The sequence below is a fragment of the Acanthopagrus latus genome, chromosome 4, assembly GCF_904848185.1.
Source record: "Acanthopagrus latus isolate v.2019 chromosome 4, fAcaLat1.1, whole genome shotgun sequence".
NCBI lineage: Eukaryota > Metazoa > Chordata > Actinopteri > Spariformes > Sparidae > Acanthopagrus > Acanthopagrus latus.
The window spans coordinates 13,370,526-13,386,743 of record NC_051042.1 but is presented as its reverse complement, the minus strand read 5'-3'; the positions used below and the strand labels follow the sequence as shown (position 1 = coordinate 13,386,743).

Sequence of the window (16,218 nt, the reverse complement as noted above, 5' to 3'; positions counted from 1 at the left end):
CGGAGCGCCCTTCACCCAGTGACTTTCACATGAGTCAGAATTATCTTTGCGGGATGTGGTAAAGTTGAGCGTGGAACATTTTTCATCAGTTGGGGGGATTGAAAAATACTGAAGACTGAAATATTTATAACACTGAACTGGAGGCATTTGATTTTTTTATGTTTTCGTCCCAACAGAATTTAATCTTCAGGGGGCGACAGTAGGCACACAGATCAGAGCAGGTGAGCTCTAACGAAGCGATCACACCGTTGAGGTCAGGCCAAACTTCTCCAAGCTGTCACATACTGAAAGAGTCACATGGATCTTCAGCGCACTGTGTACTAAACTACCACTGAGAGCTCTGACTGAGAAGAGCCACTGAACAAGGTGCAAAGGAAAGACTGAGACATGTGGAAAAAGCTAGCTAGCTAAGGATCAATCAAGGCAGCAGGACTGACGAGGACAATGTGAGTCCACACCACCTCAGATGCTGAGCTCCTGTGTGTTTCAGCGGCTGGCATGTCCCAAGTCCTGAAACTCAAAGAGTGTGTTAAATCTGAGCATAACTCGAATGATCAAAATACATTCAGAATATACTTCTTCACTTCTTCTGAGTGTGTGTGTCACCGTTTATGCAAGGAACTTTAATTTCACCTGTAATTTTTATATCTTGAGTACCACCAGATATTCATGGGAAAACGTCTGCATTTGATTTTTTTTTTTTTTTAAGGACACAAGCTTTGGCCACAGACTCTCTGAACTCTGAGAATATTTAAATTACAGATTTAAAAAAAAAAAAAATATTTCTTGATTCATTCACTTCAGAATGAACGATTTCTGTGTCAATTTGCCTGCAAGCTAAAGTTTCTCATCACAGTTGTAGCTGTACCCAACAAGGTTTTCCCTCTGCAGGTGCCATCAGTGATTTTTGTGGGGCCTCGAGGTGCTCGTGTGTTTCTGTAACAGGGTGAATCCGGTGAAATGTGGCGCTTCACACCTGTGATTGAGAGAGCACCAGGCCACATGCATCTGTCTGAGGCTGCCAACAGTTTGGAACTGGAGGAAGAGCTGAGGTGCAACTGCCACCTGGTGGCTACAGTCATACTGTACAGCACACGTGAGAAGTCGAAGGCAGCAGCACCTTATCATTTCAGACACTGCAGATGCTCATTTCAAGTGGTTTGCGAGGCAGCAGTTCCTCCATTATAACCACAGTGCTATGCCTCAAAACACAGCCCACTGCTTTGATTATTAGTCTGTTCCCTTTAGGTCCTGGTCTGCTGATTGTTCACATTAGGTCCAAACGTGTTGGACATGCTTTCAGCTTCTGTGCTGCAGAGCTCCAGAATAATCTAAATGAGGTTTCTTCAGACACCTAGAAAGCTAAAACATGTTTGTCATTGCTCTTAAATTTGCCCAATAGTTTCGTTTTTGCCAGTTTTCCTCACCAATGTGAGTCTCTGATCCATTTTTTTTTTTTTTTGTTAACTGCAAGAGACCATGATTACAGAAGAAAAGCCCCATAATAGCTTATTATATAATTCTACAAAATCCAAATTTTATGAGACGCTTCTGTCATAGCAAAAAAGCTAAATTTAAAACAAATGGCTAGAGTTTTAAAATTCAAATTTTTATTTTGTGAAATTAAAAAAAAAAAAAAAACAATTTCAACTTACTATGCACTTGTTTGATTTTGAAAAAAAAGAAAAATTAAAGATCATACCAATAGACAGTAAATACATTTACTAAGTGCAGCTATATCAAGTTGTAGGCAACCAGCAGGACTATACTTAAGTACTGCATCATTTGTAAGATTATATTTGAGAGGCAGCCTGATGTAGCTACATGCAAGACATGGTTGGTTCAAGTGTTATTTAATCGCTCAGTATTTCTAAAAACAATTTTCCTCTATAGTCAAAACATTCATACAATCACAATAACCCCCAAAAATATCTTGGCTCCAACATTCAGCACAGCCTGAGCTTTTTACAGCGTTTCATTGCTTTCATTATTAATTACATAAACACTACCATGACATACATTTAATGACATACTGCCCAGGCCACAACATTGACATCAAACCCGCCGCTGGCTGGAATGAAATAGTACAACACAGAGAACATGCAGATATTTAAGATGAGCTGTGGCCTCTGATGATGCAAGGCAATCACAGAAACTGTAATCCCTGCAGAGAAATCCACACAGTCAAGCTATTACTCAGTAAAAGCCATTACTGCGATGTACATGATTGCACTAACTCACAGGATCACTGAACAGTTGGATGCCATGTGAATATACATGACAGAGTTAGAGCATATTTAATACAGTGTGCGTGGACAATGTTTTCTAATGTGATGACAATGAATCTAACATTTGTTTGAGGATAAAATGCAGCAAAACTGGAATTCTCCCTATGCTGCCCACTAGCAATAAAACCACAACACAGCTAGAGCCTTGAGATCTCTTCCCAGTGTAGGCGATGGTCTTGCTTATGGACATGAGTGAGTCAAAATCTCAATCTGCATGGTAAAAACACAGAAAAAGATGTGTCATTCTTCAGATAAAACATACAGACAAGACTGAGTAGAAATTGGGAAAAAATAAAATCCCACTGTTGCACAGTTGAACCCCACCCCCCCAAAAAAAATTACACTGCAATACCAGATTTGTATTTTTAGATGCCTTTTTCACCTGAAAAACTCCACATTTAATTGATTAAAATAAAAAAGCTGCACACTGTAAAAACAGTAAAGGGAGGGAGAAGACAAAACGAACTATGTACATTTTTACAAGATGGAAGAAAATCCTAATCTGGAGAAAAGGGTGAGAGAAGTTCAAACATGATCTAGACTGAGTAGCTTAAGGTTATCACCTGTAAAGTACCAGTGGAACTGCGAAAGACTGAGTCATCAGAGAATTAACAGATCCAAACAGAGTAAACGGCAAATCCACAGAGTGAGCGGCCGCGGCGTCCACTCCTGCCTGCCAGTCCTCACACACCCCGGCACTGCTGCAGAGCCGTCACTAAATTTGTTGCTAGCCACTTTTTAGAAATAAAGTCGCTAAGAGGGTCTGAAAAGTCACTAAATCTAGCGAGACAGTCACCAAGTTGGCAACACTGGCGACTGCTCTCTGGATAAATCTGATTAGCCAAGGCCTGCCCCACCATATTTCTGATTGGCTAGTAGACCCATCATTAGTGTGATTGAATGAAAGTTACGCCTCTGTTAGATCCAGAGAACTGTATGTCAGATCTCTGGGCAAACCCGATTTTTTTTTTCGCAGTCACACTGGTACGCCAGAGATCCGGCACAGCGCCAGAATGCAATCAGCCCTGCATTTACATTAAAAACACTGTTTTTGGTAGTAAAAGAGTCAAAGTTTGTTTTTTAATTTAATTTTGGAGTCCCAAAAATTAAAATGGAAAAAATAAAACTGATTTTATAGGGCCCCATTTATCCCACACACTCTTTACAAATTCTAAACCCAGCAACAGTGTTCAGTTCTAACTACAGCAAGAATAGTTAAAGACTATACTTGCATGAAAAAAAGCTTATTTTTCCTATTATTCATCCATCCAGATTGGTCATCATCTTTTTTGTTGTTACTTTGAGCACTACAAGCCAAATGCCATCTAGTTCCATCCTCTTCAAGAAAAAAAAAGACTTCTCTAATTTGGGGCAAACATTCTCTTTCAAATTAAATTTAAAATGAAGTTTCAGGGCGTTATAAAACAGTTTAGTACAAGCAGGCATACCAAAACTGCCTTTTCCCAGTAAGGTCAATTGAGGTTGTGCAGCTCGTGGATCAAGGACAGGCCATGCATGCAGCAGGTGGAGGTCCAGGCCCAACTTCTGCTGCCACTGCAATAGTTTTCTGGCCATGAGGCTGCCTGCAGGGACAGAGGAGAGAGAGAAGACAGAAAGAGGACAAGACACATTTAAAAGAAGAACCAATTATTTAGTTAAGGAAGTAATCAGGACAAACAGAAAACTGCCATCCTGGGCAGTTTGTTTTCGGGAAAAAAAAACAAACAAAAAAACCCACACAGGAAGAGTCCGACTATATAGTGGGCCACTGATCACAGCTGGCCTGAATTTTAACTGGGTCATTAGTGACCAATAAAGCAACTGCCTGCTCATGGTAACTGGTGGATGAATAGAAATGAACCAAATTATTATTATTACTGAGGTGATCAAGCATTTCTACCATCAAGCACAAAAAACATGATGATTGTTCTGAATGAAAGCCATTTGGTGTCACACACAAAGCCAACTAATGCTACAATCTGTTGGCACGAAGCTTTAGCATGTTCCAAACCATACTGTGCTGAGGGCACCAACTTTGACAAACTACTTTATAGCCATCAAGGAGCTAACAAATTAATGCTTAATTCATAACAACAAGAATTACATTAAAGAAAGAAAAAAAAAAAAAAAAAAAAAGGGTTCACAACTGTGAAATATTAGAGCTGCATAACTTCACAAGCACAAGAAATTAGTGGGGACGTCTTCAAAATTTAGGCAGTGATAAGAGTTTACAGCTTCCAGCTGTGACTTTAAGATAATCCGCTCAAGATGACAGATTGGGAAGGCAAAAAGATTTAAAAAAAAAACAAAACAAAAAACAAAAAAAAAAAACACAAGTTGACTGAATTGGGCTGTGTGTCCTTACCAGCTCTCAGCTCAGTGTTCTTCCACCCATTATGAAGGGGAAGTGTTTGCGGGCAGGATACAGTCCATTCATTGTATTCACAATAACTGGACCAGTCTGCTTAACCACATCCTTGAAGTCTCCCATCTTCAGACTGGGAAAGAAAGAGCGGTACAAAAAAAAAAAAAAAAAGCAGAATTGCAGAAGTTAGGAAATGACGGGAGAACATTTAGGCAGCTATTTCTCTGTGAGGCGTGGGGTAACTCAGATGGCCCCTGTGCACAATGGGTGTCACCACAGGTGATCGGGACAGGTCTGCTGTGCCACTGCAATCAGCAGGCCGACTAATAGTGCAACTCATCACTGTCACACCTCGGTGGCCCTCTGAAAATTGTGATAAAGGTTTACTGGGACTTTGTTTTGGATAATGAAGGCATTTAATTTTTGTATTCATGTCAGCAAATTGCAGTTTGTTTTCGCTACAGTTTTAGAACTGAACCAAAAAGCAACTGCTCTTTTGAGATGAAACAACAAACACCACAAAGTCATTATTGTTCTTTGCCACTGACTGTTGTATGCAGGGTGCTGGATGGATTGTTGACAGGATATGCATGTCTCAGATGATATGTTGGTTTTCTTGTTTTGGCTTAGTACATAAACACAGTTAAATTAGGCGGTAAACGCTCCCCATTACAGCTCCTCCAGAAATAATAGATGCCCAAAAGCAAACAGATGTTTGTATGGCAGCAGCTTATTTAACAGATCACCACAATTAAAATGATACAGGAGTTGGCTCAAACTGAATGCTTGCAAAGACTTCCACCAAGCACAAATCAACGAAGTGGAAATGGAAACTAGAGTTGTTACATTAATAAAATTTGAAAAGTAGGTAACAGTAACTGTTTGCTGTGTGGGCTGCTGTGATGTCATGTGGATTCATGAGAGTGAAGTCAGGTACTGTCAATCTCTTTTACCCCTTTTCGGCCAACGCAAACCAGTTAGCCTTTCAATGTGCATGAGAGCCACCAGTCAGTGGTGCTGCTTCTATAAGTGAACATAGTTAGTGGTCAGTGGTTTTAGTTGTGGCTGTGTCACAAGAGTGTTTCATTGCTCTTTTCTGTCTTGGAGGATTTTTTTTTTTTATTCCCAGTGTGGCCGTACACGTGCGCTTTGGCAAATAAAATGGATTGAGGTACACTGTGATTTTTTTATTATTTTTTAACTACTTGTTTATTGTGGATGTTGCATGGAAAGAATAACTAATTGATGGGCGATGATCAAAAGCACTGTGGCTGACCGATTAAAAAGTATGAAATGAATTTGTAAAAAAGGAGAGAAAAGAACTCCCTAATAGATTCTATATAGGCACATCTAGAAACAGACCTTGAAGGATGCAGTTGACCTCTGATTCAGTTGGCCAAGAGTACGAAGGAGGACAGGAGCTTGAGAATCAACATCTCATCCAACTTACAGATGCCAGGGTCTACAGAGCAACAAGACAAAGAAACAGAATTTGCCAATTTTTGAAAATTCTCAATAACTGGCTCCACAGGAATCATGTTGTGATATGATTATTTCACACAGGTCTGTCACAAATTTACCACAAGATTAGTTTTCTGATCTGAAATGCTACAGTTGAAGACTTGTATTCTTATTATGGGTGGAACAAAAATATAAATACAACACTATCATATTGTTTGTGGTACAGTTATCTATACACTGGTGCCAGATAATATAAAATATATATATTTTCATGAAAACATGCAGACTCCCTATCCAATTTCCCCAGACTCACTACTTTGTAACTCTTTGTGGTTGAAACTCTAAACTTAAATTACACAGAAATGCAGTGAGCCATATTGTGTTCTTTTTACTCCAGACCTTCTCTGCTTCCACCCTTTAGCAAGCTTGTGCGTGTATCAAAGAGGCAAGATGATCCAACATAAAATGATCGTTGAAAACATAACACTATCGGAAAACTAAGCACTTAAATCGTATAATATTCATAATGCATCCCATGGTATGGCCTGCACATAAGTTACAGCCTATGCTCCTACAAAAGGGTTTTGGTGCGAGTCAGATGGCCCCTGTGCACACTGTGTGTCCTCAGGTTGGATCGGATTGGGGTGTCGATGCCACTGCAACAGACCCCCCAACTGATTAGTGCAACTCATCACTCTCACACCCAAGCAACCCTCCTATTTCATGGCTATACCAGCGGTTCGGATGAGTTGGACACACCAACGTACCTGTGGGGTGGGTTTACATCCATCATCGACGAGTCGCTTCATCCGCATTTATTGTCACGTACTGCAACGTGGACAACAACGCCTGCGTACAAAGACAAACCATACAAAAGGAGAAGTTTAGCCTTAAGTTAGCTAACAGCACACAACGTGTTCAGTCTCAGTGACCCAACTCATCGTAAATTACTCAACCTTAATCAAAAGAAACTGACCTGTGTGACATTTAAAGAAAGCAGGGTGGCTGGCCTCCCGTAATATAAATGGTTTTTTTTTTCTTGAACGTTTAAAATGAACGGTATAAAGCAAAAGGCCATAAGCTAGCTAGCGTTAGTTAGTAGCTAACTCAGCTAACTGTTGTTTGCTAAGCTACACTACCATCTACCGCTCGCTTCAGTTTCCCAGAAATGTCACACTTTTGACTAAAAGCAGCTTTCACAAACTTACCAGAAGCAGAGAGGCATCCCCGATAACATTTTAGTTGTGTTTCTTGTTTGTCGGAGCCACTGACCGGCTCGTTAAGATGTCCTCTCATTTTAAACAAGTAAGTTCTGGAAAGCCGATCGCTGATTGGCTCGGACGCCGGGACGATGGCTGAAGGTTATTGGACACATGTTTCCTGTTGGAACAACCAATGATAAGCTGTATATCCGTCACATGCACGATCTCTGCATCGGACTTGTTCTCAGTAATTTGGTTGAAAAAGACTCAAATTAATTCGTTTATTAAAAATGTACTTAGAACCTCCTTTTACATTATTGCACACCGTACATTTCATCATAAATTTGTGTTTGAGGTTTCTTCACTCATGCCATTGGGTTTGTTGCTTTTTTGCACATGCACATTTTAAAAGATGAGCACAAACACCCAGTGGCTCACTCCAAGTCTAAACCTTGAACCCCTCTATGTATACGCCTCTATGCTGGTCACAACTCACCAGATTGCACCACAGATTCTATCTCACACACTGATACTGGTCTAAAATGATCCACAAACTAAATCCTGAACATGCAATAAATGCTATCAACAGGTGCTTATTGTTTAGTTTGGTAGTCAAGGATTTATATCTACAAATATAATGTTGCAGTGTTTGTTGTCTGTGTATTTTTGTATCTTATTTCAAGGTGTGAACACAAGATACTAACTACTGAACTAAAGTTCCTGATGTTCTCTGGTACTGGCTGAAGCTTGTTGTGTTTTTTCCTGCAGTTAGCCATACCGTCAGCTTTTAGCATCTTGTCTCTTCTCTAGTGACAGAGTAGCATCCGTGTTTGGCCTTTGTTGAGTCTGTCCTCTTTCCACAACTTTAGTGGGTAGAGGAATTTCGTCACCTCTCTGATTTATATAATTCACCCCAGACATTGTGACACTCTGCCTGAAACAAAGTAGTTTCCCCTGTGCCAAATCAAGGGCTGTTATGTATATGTTGTGTATGTTGTAATGAAAGCCCTCTTAAGACCAATTTCAAATGTTGAGCCTATACATACAAGTATTCCTCAACAAAAACCTCTAATAATGCCTTCAATGCCTTAATTCTCAGATTACATTTTCGCTCCCATTGTTATGTCTGTAATTATCTGCAGAGGCAGACATCTGCGTTTCCTTATCTGCTGTATGATCACCGTATCTGGTGAGAAAACATTTCTCTGAGAGCAACAGATAAGCACAGATGAGTGAGACAAAGGTTTCATTGAAATGCAAATGCAATTTTATATTAAAAGATAGCAAAGGGATAATTCACTATATCACACAACACAGCTTGTTAGTACTGCCATGGAAATACATATACAGTCTTTTCATATTTACACATCAAGTGACAACCAAACAGAAATCATAAATACCTCTTTTTGTTAACTTTACAACAGCTATACGCGACCAGTATTTCATAAGATAAAAGAGCACTATTAAATAACTGGCATCTTCCCTATCATTTACAAGGCTTGGAAACACAGTGGTTAAAATAATCCAGCAAAAACAAAACAAAACAAAAAAAACAAACAAAAAAGAAAAATGTTCTTCTCCAGTGAGTAAAATTAATACAAGTCTAAAAACGGTCATGAAATCCCTTTGTACAAAAGACTATACAACTTAATCAACGCAATATCTTCAACAGAAATGTTTGCTTATATCCTCATGATAAAATCTGTACAGTTCTAGCATTCCTGCAGCAGAGTTGGAGGGACTGTGAGCCAGGGTGATTGGTTACTGGGTCACTGTGATGCTCTGTAGGCCTACTGTCAACCAACCGTCAGAGACCGTAGTTATGTAGCTGCCAAGACCCTCTTTCATTGGCCTCAGTGCTTCGTCTAGCAGCAAATCAGCAAGTTGCTGAGCTTGTAGCAGATACTTCAAAATACATGGTTCTGTAAAGTCTAACCGATATATTTTTCAATATAGCAATATAGTATTTTCTCGTACCATATTTCAACGACAGACAGAATGGCACTCTAAAGTTAAAGCAATGCATAATATCTTTACTTGTATTAAACTCTTTTTTCAGTAAGTTGTCAGTGATATATTTCTAAACTATAACCCTCACAGTCTGATGGGGTCAGACATGCACAGTGTTCCTAAATTACCCATTTGTTATACTGTACTGTGGCAGACGCTGCCAGTACACATTTGCATTACAGATTTAGAGTTTAAACTCAGATTAAATAAAGAACAAATGTTCTCATTTACCTCTACAAGTGTTCGGCCACGCAGATACTCCTGGTCGTATGTGCCAAGTTTTTGATATAGTCGACTCTGAAAAGACACTTGAACTTCTGTGATTTTTTTTTTTTTTTTTTCCAGAAGAAAGACAGTCTAATTAAAGGGGAATTCTATGTACACATATTGTGTGTCTAAATGACTAATAGGTACAACAACTTCTGGAATTGGTCCAGTATATAGTTTTGGCTTGGTGATGGCTGTTACACAATTGTTTTAGGCGAATTTGACCATCAGAGTACATCCAGTAAAAATGTTTTTGTCATTGACAGGCTTAGATTGTTATTTCTAAGTGTCTGACAACCATGTCAAAAGGATCACTGCAGAGATGAACCTGTGGAATCCTTTTTGATTACCCAGAAACAGTCACCGTGTCCCCACTGCCAAATCCACCAGACTCCATTTAAAGAAACAGCCATTTTGTCATTGTAAAAGAAAAACTCTTCATCCAAAAACTGTCTTGGTTTGTCTTTCCACTGTTCTAACAAACAGCAATAACTCCAATAAACCCTAAACTGACCCACATAGATCTGAAAATGGCATTGCAGAGCCAGAATATTTTAACATTTTATGATGTTCATAAAGGGTTTATGATGATAAATTGACTGTTTCTATAAACAGAGTCTGGTGGATTTGTCCTGAGCGACATATCTGCAGCTTCTGGTTACAAGAGAAAGATTTTACTGTTGATCAAAAAGGCAACAAAAACTCTGTAGGGGTCCTTCTGTAATGTGGTTAGACACTCCAGAAGAAAAGTCTGAGTCTGTCACTGGCAAAGACAAGAAATCTTACCTTGACGGACATAGTTGCCTTCAAGTATTATGTTGCAGCCATTGCATCCCAAGTTTTTGTACACATAGCGAGGCAGACATCTAAAAATTGAACCCTATAACATAATCCATCTCAACATTTATCTTGTTCAGTTTACATAGTTTGATAAAACAGGGATTCATTTTTTTAACACTGAAATACCATTGTGCATCCAATGTCCTTTGTTTCTAGCGGTGCTTCCATTTTTTTAATATCTAAAAAAAATAATTTCCCCTTAAGCCATTGTGGGCGGATATCAATCAAACAGGAACATTGGGGATGACACTGAATAATACACAAAATCCAACACTTAAGTAAATGCAAGAAAGCTTTTTGATTTTCACAAGTAAAACATGAATTGTTGTTGAAATCAAAGAGCTTCAAATTTCGAAAAGTAAGTGCTGTTGTAGATAATCATTCCCCTGGACAGTAAAGCCCAGGAACAATGAAAGAGACACTCGACGACAGATTGGATTGAGGGAGCCGTTCCAAGGAAAAACCCCAGTATTTTGGGGCAGAAGAAATCCCAGAGACATATATCCACACCCTGGGCAAATAAAACCACAACTATCTGCATGGCTGAGTAGCCCTAGTGGTACATGTCTGAGAAAATATGCTTTTCTGTGATTTGGGTGACCAAACCCAAGTAAAACGAATGTCATGAACATTTTTAAAACCTCTGAGAAAAATAAATATAGAGCTGAAAGGAGCAAAAAGAACAACATGTTTGGCACTTAGGCTATTACTTCATTGTGGCTTCCTCTGCTATGCCAGAGAATCAGCAATGGTTGACTTACAAAAAAAAAAAAAAAAAAAAAAAACGATGAATGGACTACAGTAAGTCCTGGCTTGACCTATAGGAGGCTGTAAAATAAGGAATCACAAGCAGGTGGTGTCATCATTGAGGTCTTCCACCAGTGAGGGCAAGTCCGTTAAGTCGAAACAAACATCCTGTAATTAAGATACAATTCTATTGAAGTGTAAATGCAGAAAGAAGCATGGAGACTCTGTGAAGCCCCACCCTTTGGCACTGTCATAAATACAACTCTTGAAAACCTGGGTCCTGCTGCGCAAAGTTCAAACACAACACTCTCGCCGTTCTCTGAAAGTCAGCAAACCCACTCCACAAGTACAAAAACGTTCATAAATAGAGTTCATAAAGACATGAGTGGCATTAGAGAGAGTGCTGTGGTTACGTTGTCCAGGGAGTATGTCGTTTTAGCTTCGTCCAACATGGAAAAAAAAGTTCACAAAAAATAAAGTTGAAGTTGTACAGAGAAGCGTTTGTTGAATTTAGAGTCTGCATCCTTTAAAAAGGCTCCAGATAACGCTCGTGTCTCTCTGTTCGCTTCCTCCCCAGAGTCCTTTGCTTTCTTATTCCAACATGCTCATTAGTTTATGATTTTGCCTAAAGGCAGTAGCACTGAGGGTACTGTTGGAGGACTGTACTGTGTGTGTGTGTGTGTGTGTGTGTGTGTGTGTGTGTGTGTGTGTAAGTGTGTATGTGTAAGTGTGTGTACACAAGTAGGACGGAGCCCCAGCTGAGATATAGGAGTTGTGTTTATAGTAGCTTTGTCTAACCAGGTTCATATGTACCACTACTCTATGAATGCAACTGTTACTGTGTGTGTACCTATTTCTCTTTGTGTGTTTGTACCGGCAATAAATACAGGTGTGTATCAGGTAATAGAGGTTGAGATAAAGCGCGGAGGGCAGGGGGCCTCCCTCACACTTCGCTCTCGGTGGAGGGCTTGCGCGTGGAGGCCCAGCCGGTGTCGGGCAGGCTGTGCTGGGCGTGACGCTGCGGGGTGATGGCTGAAGGGGTCAGGGTGGTTATAGAGGAGCATTCGGACGCCTCCTCCTGGAGGAGCTGCTCCGTTTCACCGTCATCTAGTGAAGCACTGCTGGCCTGCAGGGACACGGTGTCTGTACGCATGCAGGTGTGCAGTCCGCCTCGAGACGGCTTGATCTGTTTTAGGTCGTCCCAGTAAAGCTCCTCATTGGACAGAAGACACACACCCTCCACAATGCGGATCTTCTCCTTGGTGTAGCCTCCGTCCACTCCACCCTGGAGAATAAGACGGGATTAGTTAGCGTGAGTGATGGCCTCTACTGTATATCAGCAGTTTCATGGGAAAATCCACCCTCAGGTACCTTCAATCTGTCAAACTAAAGTCTTTCTAGGAGTCAGTTTGTGCTGAAATTCATTTTACTTTCAGCATCCTCACTTGCAGTGAGTCACCAAGGTGTGACAGATGGCCCGTCCCTCCTTTATTTCTCTTCTGTTTATTGATGTTAAACGCTGCTACACAAAAAGCAAGTTCAAGCTGTTAAAGGTGGATTTCCCTTTAAGGATTAATCAGAGAGCAAATGCACATCACTCCAAAACAAGATGTCACCTTCAAACACAACCCATGCACAGCAAGTTGGCTCCTTTCAGTAACACTGTGCTTCACTTAGTTTTTCATTTTTGGATTTAGGTGGTGCAGGTACAGAGTTATTGACCTTAAACAAAAACACCAGGCCAGGGTTCCCACATCGTCTTAAACATCAAATTCAACGGCTTTTTGTGCTGTGTTAATCTACTGGCAGAGGAACATGCAAACAGCAAAGTCTAACCTGGTTATTAACTTTTGGCTAAAAAGATCACGTAAGTTTTAGAAGTTTCTCACAGAATCCCAGATGGATATGATAATCCTCCTACCTTCCTTATTTTTTGTTTTCATCTATTAAAACGTGGAAAAAAATTCCTGTAAAATTACATTTTTTTTTTTGTCTTTCAGGAGACATGTTTTATTTTTCATGTGAGAATCAACAACAAAAAAGGATTGTACATTTTTTTCCCCAGGATTAAAAAGATTTTTTTTTTGCTGGCCTACCTGAAACAGGCCATTGACTGTTACTTGCTTGATCTGACCTGCTAGCTGACCGACTAGCCCGTGACCCAACTAATTTTTTTTCCTAAAATTCACCAACTTAAAAGGATTTAAAAGACCTGTGGGAAACCCTGCCAGGCTTTCAGCTTGTTTACTCTGGAGTAAAATGGATTGCTTTATGGCACAAAAACAGGGAGATGGTGTCATTTTTCCAACCAATTATTCCGTCTGCTGTAGAGGGAATAATTTGGACAGCGTTTCTTCATCTCCACAACTGTTGAAACAGCAAAATGACCCAAAGCAGTTTTGCTGGCATCACCAGTCAGTCAGTGTGCTTACCTGAAACTATTTTTCTTTTTCTACAAGCAGCCCACAAGCAGTCCGGCCATAAAGTTTCCAGTATTTTAGTAAACTCAAAGCTGCTGCAATGGGTTGCAGTAAACACAGAACTGGAAATGGGCTTGGCTTTATACACAGTACATAGCTCTTAATGATGAACAAAACAAACATCAGACATCCTTAACTTCTATAACTGTTTTCTCTCTTTTGACAAATAGCAACATCTTACTTGCAGTAGGGACAGGAAGGGTTTATGGGAAATGCAGTCCTGCACTGTGCTGTAATATGCTTAAAGTTATTTCAAGGCTTCACTATAAATTTGAAAATAATATAATGATGTTTAATGACAATAGTTGTTGCAACTTCAACAAAAACCTATCCGTACATTTAGATTCCTGGCCGGTTGAAATGTCAGTTTCACATTAGTGTAAACACTGACATGCTACTGATCACAGAGCTCTGAAACGCCACCAAAGAGAGAAAGTATTAATTTTGGAAAGCATGTTTCATGCAGTGAAAGACAGAAGGACAAAGAAACAGCAGAGAAAACAGAAGTGGAAACAACTCCTTCATGCTGTGTAACTACCTCTCCACGGGACAAGTGGGTCAAAAGATAAAGGGAGAGAGGGAGTTGTAGGGATGAGAGAGCTGCAGTGAGGAGAGAGAGGGGGGAGAAAAGATGAGTGCTGATGTCTGTAACCTGCTCACATGTTAAAATATTCCAACACAATCAATGTGACCAGAGACAAACAGTAAGGTCATTTGTCTTGGTGGTTACCCACTATACACCTACGTAGTCTGTGACCATTCTATGAAAGTGTCATGGATTCACCTTTAATCCATTCGTCTGTTAAACCAAAAATACAGAGTTTCCACTTCAGCATCCAGACCGTCTGTTACCTCTTTCTTATATCGGAGCTGGTTGTATATTGGAGGCTTCTGCGACGCCTCGATCTTGACCTCTTGTGTGGACGTCCGATACGAGGGGTTACTGTAGGTCAGGTTGCTCACTCCTGGGTCGGCAAACTTTGACTTCTTATGTCTGTAGTCAAAAACGGGATGAAAACACTTCATTACTTACAATTTAAACTATGTGCTGTGTGTTAAATGTACTAAATCATACCCTCTGTTTCAGGGCAGGGGAAAACAGGGGACTGACCTGTAAATAATCAACGCAGCGATGAGGATCAGAATTGCCAGGATGGTCAGGACTCCACCAATCACATAGCTGATATGAAGTCCTTCTCCTTCAACACATGGCATAGACAATAATGACTCATTTGTTTGTGGGAACATACAGCTGTTTTATCTTACCAAATATCAGTGTCAACGTCAGAGATGTTCTGAAAGCATTTAGCCTAGCTTATATCCCAGGGACGCAATGTACTTTTGGTAAAGGTTACTGTATTTACAAAGTGTCAGTGTTCACGTCATCAGAAACTCAAGATGATGGCTGCTGGTCATATTGTGCTTCTTCTACCTCAACACTGAATGAGCATCGTCCTCAAACTCTGAGTAACAGTTGTATGACTGTAAAGTCGATCCTGTGAGAGCTTAAACTACTGCACTTTGTACATATATCATTTTAAACTCACCATTTCAAAATAGCTTTGAATTGATTAATTTATTGTTTTTCTGATTTAGTTGTATCTGTTGAGTTTTCATGTTGTACTATATACAGAAAGTTTTCAACACACATTTTACATGGCTTAATTTGCATTTAGTTACTTTGGCTTTGGCTGATTTAATAAGTGACAAATATTGATTTCACTGTTTATAATTGCTTGGCTGTTGATTTGAATGATTTTCAAAAGGTAGAAACTGGTGATTACTGTCAAAGCAACAGGGGTGACTGTGGAAAAGACACATTCTTACAACTTCAATGCCTTCATCATGTTAGCTAGCAAACTAATAACAAACATTCATAACAAACATCACCCAGCTGTTACATATACAAGACACAAGGTGTAAAAAGAAAGTTGTTTCAAGGTGTACTTTTACATTTTTCATACAGCTGGGCAAGCAGCTTCCCCCTTCCAGAGCTAAGCTAGGCTAGGCTAAACACATCCTGGACCCATCTCTGTGCTTGACAAATACATTATTGTCCTTCTTTTTATTGTGGATAAGTTGGTAAATAAATCAGACTATTCCATTAAAACTACATGCAGTGTACAGACTAATGAGGTGAGAACTTCACTTCACTATAACACTCACCATGAGGAGCCGTCACCACGCTGCTCAAGCAGCCTTGCTCGTTTACGTTCTTGTCAGTGCAGCTGTAAAAACAAGACAGAGTTTCTGTAAATTATTGTTGAAAACACCATGTTGCTTCTTGTTGTAGATGAACAATTACATATTACTTCTCGAATGAGAAAATCCTCTAACCCATCAGGTTTGTTAAAGCTTGAAAGCATTTATTCACTTTTCCAATTATTGCTCTTTGATTGATTTTTCAAATGACAAAAAAAAAAAAAAAAAAAGTGCCAACAACATGCTGCTTTCCAATGCTTGGCATTTTAAAACAATGATGCGACTATCCTGTTTCTCCTTGGGACAATGTGAAAGTAAGATTTGTCAAACAGAGTTAAGTCATCGATTACGTTTTC

The 16,218-nt window shown here is 39.8% G+C and overlaps 1 protein-coding gene, 1 long non-coding RNA gene and 2 other non-coding genes across 5 annotated transcripts in view; all 4 read right to left on the bottom strand.

Annotated features, from left to right (window-relative positions):
* Positions 1–1,734: 1,734 nt before the first annotated feature.
* Positions 1,735–7,459, bottom strand: LOC119018807. Its single transcript, XR_005074868.1, has 6 exons — positions 7,323–7,459; positions 6,882–6,963; positions 6,016–6,115; positions 4,654–4,786; positions 3,737–3,871; positions 1,735–2,498 (listed from the first exon to the last, which is right to left on the bottom strand). It is a non-coding gene; the product is annotated as an uncharacterized LOC119018807 (long non-coding RNA).
* LOC119018843 lies at positions 4,891–5,003 on the bottom strand. The gene has a single exon (XR_005074878.1). It is a non-coding gene; the product is annotated as a small nucleolar RNA SNORD67 (small nucleolar RNA).
* LOC119018842 lies at positions 6,703–6,816 on the bottom strand. The gene has a single exon (XR_005074877.1). It is a non-coding gene; the product is annotated as a small nucleolar RNA SNORD67 (small nucleolar RNA).
* A 1,101-nt stretch (positions 7,460–8,560) lies between the features above and the next one.
* Positions 8,561–16,218, bottom strand: part of lrp4 (low density lipoprotein receptor-related protein 4) — a 113,885-nt gene continuing 106,227 nt past the window's right edge. The window contains exons 35-38 of one of the 2 annotated variants that reach the window (XM_037095884.1): positions 15,827–15,888; positions 14,772–14,859; positions 14,513–14,654; positions 8,561–12,465 (exon numbers count right to left, since the gene is read on the bottom strand). In XM_037095884.1, the coding sequence (XP_036951779.1) occupies positions 12,124–12,465; positions 14,513–14,654; positions 14,772–14,859; positions 15,827–15,888 (634 nt within the window). In that variant the 3' untranslated portion in view covers positions 8,561–12,123. The remainder of the gene's footprint in view (positions 12,466–14,512; positions 14,655–14,771; positions 14,860–15,826; positions 15,889–16,218) is intronic. The other variant, XM_037095885.1, reaches the window with a different exon arrangement.